The sequence below is a fragment of the Calliphora vicina genome, chromosome 2 (genome assembly GCF_958450345.1).
Source record: "Calliphora vicina chromosome 2, idCalVici1.1, whole genome shotgun sequence".
NCBI lineage: Eukaryota > Metazoa > Arthropoda > Insecta > Diptera > Calliphoridae > Calliphora > Calliphora vicina.
The window spans coordinates 63,298,345-63,306,883 of record NC_088781.1 but is presented as its reverse complement, the minus strand read 5'-3'; the positions used below and the strand labels follow the sequence as shown (position 1 = coordinate 63,306,883).

General features: G+C 31.1%; 1 protein-coding gene across 1 annotated transcript; it reads left to right on the top strand.

Annotated features, from left to right (window-relative positions):
• Positions 1-245: 245 nt before the first annotated feature.
• Positions 246-4,812, top strand: spz4 (Spaetzle domain-containing protein 4). The gene is made up of 2 exons (XM_065501578.1): positions 246-1,768; positions 4,354-4,812. Exons 1-2 carry the CDS (start codon positions 360-362, stop codon positions 4,802-4,804), a joined length of 1,860 nt encoding a protein of 619 aa, XP_065357650.1. The 5' UTR covers positions 246-359; the 3' UTR covers positions 4,805-4,812.
• Positions 4,813-8,539: the final 3,727 nt, after the last annotated feature.

The window sequence follows — 8,539 nt, the reverse complement described above, 5'->3', positions numbered from 1 at the left end:
GTTTAGTTTAAATTGTATTATTAAGTTTAAATTATAATATGGATGGAATATTTAGCATAGAGAGAGAGCATTCATATAAGAAGAATGTTATACCTTAGTCAGATTTGTACCAATAATCTTCAAAAACACATCAGTTATCCTAAAAAAATACTCAATAATACAAATAAATATTAAATTTTTCTTATCATTAACTTTATAATTTTTTAAAATCCATATTTCTCTGTTTGATTAATTTTCAGGGCAATTTAATATTTCTTCTCCTTTTTGCTCACACGATCGAAGAGACCTCTTCGTTTGGTTTCGATTCGGCAACATCTTGTAGCCCAAATGCAAAACAATCCAGAAGAGGACGTGCTCAAATGTTAGCCGCCATACCCTGTGATCTTACAACACAAGCCTATTGTAACCTACCAGGAGCAGCTTATCCCTGGCACGCTGTACGACGATTCGTCCACGAAAATCAGGGTTTAATGAAACGAATGTATGGTGATGTTCGCCATATATCAGTATTACGAGATGAAATCATCAATAATGAAATCGAGGTGGAAGATATTGAGTTGGCTACAGACAGATATTCTCGAGATGGTTACAATCGCAGAGCTTCTAAGTTAATGCACAATCGAGAAGATTTTGATAATTTCAAATCGAATGATGTGTTGCGTGAACCGCACTTTAGGCCAGTGACAACTACTACAACCACAACAACCACAAAGTCGCCGTTAAGCACAACAGAAAAATTGGAGACAACCACGAATAACAGTGAAATGGAAAAGACTACCAACACGGAGGCAGAAACAAAAATTACTGCTCCCAATGGCAATAACAATAACAGCAATACCATTGAGTTAAATAAAAAATTGGAAAATAATTTCAAATCAAAATTACTTGAAATTGATGAAGATCTTGAATTAACTACAAAAACTGAGTTGGAAAAACAACTTGAAGATGGCGACACAACTGTGGAGGATGAAGAAGACGAAGATGTTAATATTGAATTCAATAGTGTTTATGAAACTCCCAATGAAACTGCATCAGCCGACAAAACTTCAGGTGATAATATTGAAATCGTGGATTCACCACAATTGGGTTTAACTAACATAACAACCGATTCTACAGTAATTTTAACAACAACCACAACAGCACAAAAAATTGATAGCACTACTTCCGCTTCTATCAGTACATCAACAACATCCAAGCCTACAACCACAATAAAACCCGAAACTGTAGCTGAGAGATCACCCGCCAAACAAAGAAAACCCTTTATACCCTCTTCTCAACGTCAGAGACCATCTCAACATTTGCACAAAATCGATTCTACAATTTCAGCTAAATTACGATTGAAACCAAATCCAACACTAGCCACTCCATCTAGGATAACAACCACAACTTTAGCCTCATCCAATAACAACGAAAATAAGACGGCAGACACCTCATCCTCGACAACTCCTCTTACCACCACCAAAACATCACCGTTTAAGAGTCATCTAAACAAAAACTATAATCGCTACACTACTTCACATAACAATCGTTATGCGATTCCCACCACCCCACCACCAGGCTCGCAATCTTTAACGCCATCTGTACAACCGTTTAAATCGAATCCAGAACTTTTGTTGGGTGAAAAAATACGAAAACCAGTAGCAAGTGCCACATCCTCTGTAACTGCAGCAGGTTTAGCCTCTAATAAGCCAGTGCTAAAGGATAGTCAACTATTTCAGGATAGTATGAAACAAGAACCAGCTGCTCCACCGGTGAATGCAAGAGGAGTGTAAGTATTTTATAATGTTTTAACGAGACTATTATTATAATTAATAGGGTATAATCAGTTGGTTCCATTTTGTCTACCGATTGCTTAAGAATTACTTTCATCGTTATCAATTATTTTGCAGATGATGGGAACATTTGCTATTCGTATTCATACAACTATAGGTCAAGCCAAGCAGATTGGGGCAGGCAAAACATGAATGACATGCTTAATTAGTATTTTGTGACAAACTCTGAATTGAGTCGATTTTAATGTTCACAAGACTCAAAATAATTTGACATTCTTATTTAATACAGCAAAATAACCGACAATGTTTTACCACTATTAGTGGTAAAACATTGGCTATTTTTTTTCTGCCGTCCACCAGAAAATTTGAAATCAAAAAATCAATATGTTAGAAGAGACCTATACTGTTATATACCAATAGATTAGTATTGACGTGCTCTTTCAGAATCTATGGTGATATTAAAAAAAATTATCTCAACTCCACAGTTGACAGTTATTTTTCAACGTAAAAATAAATGTTCGCATGAAACTCTTAAAAAAAGAGTTTTAAATAGCCGTCATAAAAAAACTCATTTGAGTTTTATTTTTTCCGTCATAAAATAAAAGTCATTTGAGGAGTTTTATTTTTTCCTTCAGAAAATAAAACTCTTTTCGATTATTTTCTACTTTTTTCAGTATTTTTCTTTATGGAGTCTATCTGATATAATTTGTGTAGTAAATTATTTGTTTAAGAAAAAAACACAACAACAACAATTTTAATAATTGGAATGAAACAATAGCAAATTAAAATCCCACTTGTTTTTATTTTAATGAAAATTTATTAAATTGCAATGCAAGGTGCTTTACAAATTGTAATAATCGGTACCGTGAAATAACTCCCAAATCAAATAACTCCCCACGAAAAAATTAAATAACACCCAACAAATTTTTCATACAACTTAGTTCTACTTTGCAAAAGCAGAACCCATAAATATCAAAAACTGGCTTCACTCAGAAAATTTTTTGCATTGCCGGGCTTCGGCCGGGCTCCAATGTTTTATCCTCTGGGGTGTATCAAAAACTGGCTTCGCTCAGAAAAGTTTTTTGCATTGCCGGCCTTTGGACGGGCGCAAAGGTTTTCTCCTCTGGGGTGTATCAAAAACCGGCTTCGCTCAGAAAATATTATTTTTACATCGTCGGCCTTTGTCAGGTTGCTTCGGATTGGGAATTATTTCATTTCTATTGGGATTTATTTCATTGGGACTAATATTTTTAAAATTATGAAACCGCCGATTATTCGGAGTAATTTCATTTTACTCTTTGGTAGTTATTTTATTTTTCAAGTTTGGGAATTATTTCATTTTTGGTGGGAATTATTTCATTGGGAGTTATTTCATTTAGAAGCTATTTCACGGTACCGTAATAATCTAACCAGCGGCAAGCTTAGGTGTCAATGTACATAAAATGACTTTTTTGACTGGAAAAATAAAACTGCTAAAATAACTTTTACTTTATGACGGAAAAAATAAAAGTCTACAAAGGAGTTTTTTTATGACGGTTATTTAAAACTCTTTTTTTAAGAGTTTCATGCGAACTTTTATTTTTACGTTGAAAAGTAACTGTTTTAGATGGATTTTTATTTTTAAAGTCACAAAACAACTGTTATAAAATAACTTTTTTGATATCACTTATAACCGTTAAATTTCAAAAGTTCGAATGAATTAATTCCATTTTCGAAATCAAAATAATCATTATGAATTAATGCATAGACTTAATTCCTTTGCACTTCAAATGCATTGAGTTCATTCCATTGAGAATTCATTCCCTACAGAATTAATTCCTTACTGAATCATTCAGCTTTAAACATGTATTGAATTATTAAATTCTTCTTCAATTCAAATCTATTACAAAAGAGCTTAAGTAAATCTAAAACAAAACTTAATGAAGAACAAATATTGTAATTCAATTTATATTAGATTTTAATTTACAAAAATTTAAACATTCAAAGGTTGATAGAATTCTGTTATGATGAATGAATTCTATTTAAATAAAAGCCTTTGAATGATGCTAAAGAATTATATGTTGGAAATGAATTTATGAATAGCTGTCATTTTATTATTCCGAATTAAGTCTTTAGTGAATTAAGCTCAAATTGAATTAATTAATTCGAAGCTCTTTTAAATTGGGTGTTTTTTAATATGAAACAATAATCTCGAAATTAGGAATCCAAAGATTTACATTTTTAATAACCGGAATGCTTGGATTAAAGCCCGTTTGGAATCACTACAGAAAATGAAATATAACTATCATATATGAGCAACATTACTTGAGCAAGTCTTGAGATTATAGACGAGAGAGAAATAAAAAGAGAAAAATCATTCCAATTTCCTCTCTCATCTACAAACTCAAGATTTGCGCAAGTAAACTTGACGTGTGTGAACCAGCACTAACATTTTCGTTTTGATATACAAAACGTTGGCAATCTATTCGATCTGAATAGTTACTACAAAATCGAATCCATTCCGAAAATAGTGTTTGACAAGCTTGATAGATATAAACAAAATGAATCAAATCTAATAGAAATTATTTTCTTTCAATTTCAGTAACGCCTGTCCGGTAAAAGAAGAAGTTGTGGCCCCATTTTGGGCCAACAATACACGAGGCGAAGTTTTGGCTCTACTCAATCTATATCCCTTCGAACAATACGTGCATTGGGAAAAATGTACGCATGAGCACAAACAAATGTACTGCCGTGAAGGTTGTCGCTGTGAGCAACAATACCGTCTGCACCGTCTATTGGCCTACGATCCCCACAACGAATGTCGTGGTATATTCTCTGATTGGTTTAGATTCCCCTCATGCTGTATCTGCAAATGTTACAATATTCCGTTGGACTTTAGGGCCACATCAAGATCACCACGGTCGGAGAGTGGCACCAGTGACTACAGACATCCCATAGAAGTGGCCGAAGAACAAGTCAAAAATGCCATCTATGAACATGCTACGGAGGAATGGTACCGTCCAAAAGATGAATTTGATTTTTATGAAGGTTAAATTAAATTTCGAAACTATTTATTATTTAACTAATGAGTGTTAAGTTTTAAGTAAATTGTATTGTTTCAATTATTATAATTATTATTATTATGTTTTATGCAATTGTTGTGTTAAACTTTTTTATTTTAATTATTTTTCATTGTTTTTGTAAACTAGTCGCAAAATTCGTTGTTATTTATTATAATTATTTTGTATTAATAAGTTTTTTTTAATGTATGTAATTGTAAGCATTATGTTTTTTGTAAATATAGTTGAACATAGTGTTTTCTTTAAAGAAGAACATAAATACAGAGCGTTTGTACCTTGAAAATACTTTAAAACTTTGCGCGAAAGCCTCCGCCTAGTAGGAGCTAAAGTTTTAAATTGTTTAGAATAATTTTTTGTTTGTTAACTTAATTAAATTGATTGTCACACATGAAATGGCCATACCAGTTTATTCATAATTATGCATTTTAATTAAATTATTTAACGCATTTTCAAGTTCATTTTTTATTAATTTAATTTATAGTATATCACTAATCCATATTTGTACAACTCTTTAGAGCTAATTTTTGTAAATATATGTACTTTTTTATAACCATTTTACATATTAAGGCTAGTGATAATGAATTGATAAAAAATTTGTTATATAAGCTTTATAGCGATATATATATATATTACGTATTCTATCTATTCAAATAATGTATAATTATTATATAGTTTTTTTTATCATTTTAAACATTATTGATATTTTTTATTTAATACATACATGTTTATAGTTTTTATCTATTATTTTTTTAAACGTTAATTTTTTTCCTTAATAAATTTTGAATATAATTATTATACACATCATATTATTTGCAGTTTTATTTAACAAAATGAGTAAAAACTTTTTTCTTTTAAAATTTTAATAATTTATTTTCGTGAGTTGTCCTTATATGGGAGCTATAACAAATTATGAACAGATCTCCATGAAATTATGTTAAGTATATGGAATTGTTTTTGGGTACTAACTTTTTTTAAGTTATATGCTTTGCTATATATGGGAGCTACATTAGGGTGGCCCTTAATAAACGAAAGTTGGATTTTAGCCATTCCACCCTCCAGTTTGGTGAACGTTAGACACCAAAAATTTTAGGTAAATCGGTTGGGGTAAAGACGTGCCGCAAGCCCTCTGAAGTTTTGAGATGCATTTACAAGGGGACAAATGCATTTTTTTTCAGTTTTTGTAAAAATTTTGGCATTAAAAAATTACTTTTGTAATTTAATTTAAAAGTATAGAAATATGAACGTAATTGTCGTTCTAATGAGACATAAAAAACAGAAATTGGTCAAAAAATGTTTAAGTTATTAAAATTCGCCAGGCCATTAACACATTGACTGCCAAGGCACTTTCAGCAAATAAGATGCCATGAAACTAATTTCTGTTAAATTTTATTTGCATACCATTACGGAATTTCGGTATTTTCAGTTTATTCAATAAACCACCGTTTTTGTGTTACGCGAATATACAACTGCGAAAAAAAAATAGCACCACCCCCAAAACAGCCCCCTTCATGTTTAAAGGTTTTTGTAATATATTTTGGATTGTGTTCGAGTTTTGAGGACGTCTGACGTATCTTTGGGAACTTCATGCGCTTGGCTATATCTTGCATTTAAAAGAGGGGCCATTCTTGGACTGCACGATTTTAAATTATGTTCTCTGAGCAGTGATGCCAGGAGATTTTTTCATAAATCCCTACACTTATGAAAAAAAATCCCTTTTTTCCCTACACTACTTTTTTCAATTTTGAACAGTTAGGTTGTGTTCAACCTAGAGTGGTCAAACCGGTTTTCGAATTATTCGAAAAACCGTTTTTTTTCCAATTTTCCGGTTTTTTTAAACCGGTTTTTACAAAAGGACGGTTTTCGAGTTATTCGACAAACCGGGTTTTTTGTCTCGAATTATTAGATAAAATCGAATATTTTTTTATTTATTTTAAGATTACGCGATTACATTTAATTTTACATTTTTTTCTGCAAGCGGGGCAACAGGCGAGTTAACCTAATTCGGGTACGCTAAATCCAGTGGTGCTAAACGTTTTTTTAGGTTAGCTCTTGTTTTCGAGATACACCGTTATTTCGAAAATCGAGGAAGTTGAAATTTCCTTTAATCTGCGCAGTCGTTTTAGACATATCAATTTTTTGGCAAAAAAAAAAATATTTTTTAGAAAAATTTCGAAATTTTTGTTTTTGGAAACGGCATAAAAAAATTATTTTTTCTATGTGTATAGAAAACAAAGTTCCAAATAAAACAAGCCTGAAATTATTAAAATCAGCTTTTGATTTTATACGCAAAATAAACACAAATATGCCTTAATACCATTTTAACATGTTTTCTCATATTTTTGCTAAAAGTCTTCTATAAATTTTTAAATTCTTAAAAATTGTATATATTTTTGAAAAGAAGACAGAATTTCCTACACGTTGATATATAATATATATATCTTATATTTTCCACTAGTCAAATGTGTGGATTCAAAACAACAACAAACTGAAAATTTAAAGAATCTTGCCGTTTTGTAAAATATTTTTTTGCACTGCATTGCATTGCTGACTTTTGCAATGCAGTTTGACATAATTTGTATGTCAAAAATATTGAAAAAATTAAAGTTGTGTCAAATAAATTTAAATTATGTTAAATTATTAAAAGAGTGAACGATTTTTTATTAAAATTATTTAAGCTTAATTTATTCCACAATTCATAAATTGACAAAAAAGCTAAAAACCGGTTATTCGAACCGGTTTTTGGTAGAAAAAACCGAAAACCGGTTTTTAAAAATTACGATTTTTCGAATTATTCGAAAACCGTTTTTTTGTTATGTCGAATATTTGATCACTCTAGTTCAACCGCAATTAAATATTTTGCCACAAGCCTTACATCTGCATTTAAAGTCGTCATCTTTGACCGGCTCCAGCTCCAGCGGCTCCTCTCAACCCACTTGAGCTGTATTTCTTTGCTTTGTTTTCATCATTATTACTTATTAAAATCGACCTGCAAAAATGTTCAAAACCAAACAAGAAAGAAAATTTATTATAGAAACTACTCTAGTAGTTGTCAAAAATTACACTGTGCATGAAATTGACACTTTTTTTCTGTCAAGAGGGGGCCAACCGTTTTTTTAGGTTAGCTGGTATTTTCGAGATATACCGTTATTTCGAAAATGGAGGAGGTTGCATAACATATATTCGCGTAATTCAAAAACGGTTTAGTTTAATGAATAAACTGAAAAAAACCGTTTTTAATTCCAATTTTTTATACCGTTTTAAAAAACAAAAAATTCGAAATTTTCTTAAAAAATTATTTTTGTTTGCCAAAAAAAATTTATATTTCTAAAACAACTATGCAGATTAAAAAAAGTTTTAGGCTTTCTTAAAGGTAATTCTATTGCGGAATTTCGTTTTTTTAGTTTATTCAATAAGCTAAACCCTTTTTGAGTTATGCGAATATATATTGTACAACCTCCTCCATTTTTGAAATAACGGTATATCTCGAAAATACGAGCTAACCTAAAAAAACGGTTTCAAAATTGTCTAAAGGTGCTCGATAGGGTTTAAATGTGTGGACTGGGAAGGCCATTCGAGCAGTTTGATTTCGTTATCAACAAACCATGTTTTTGGCATTCACTGTGTTCATAGGATCATTGTCCTGCATAAATATTTATTGTTGACTACGTTAAACACCGAATATATCCAGACTCGGGAGATAAGAGTCCT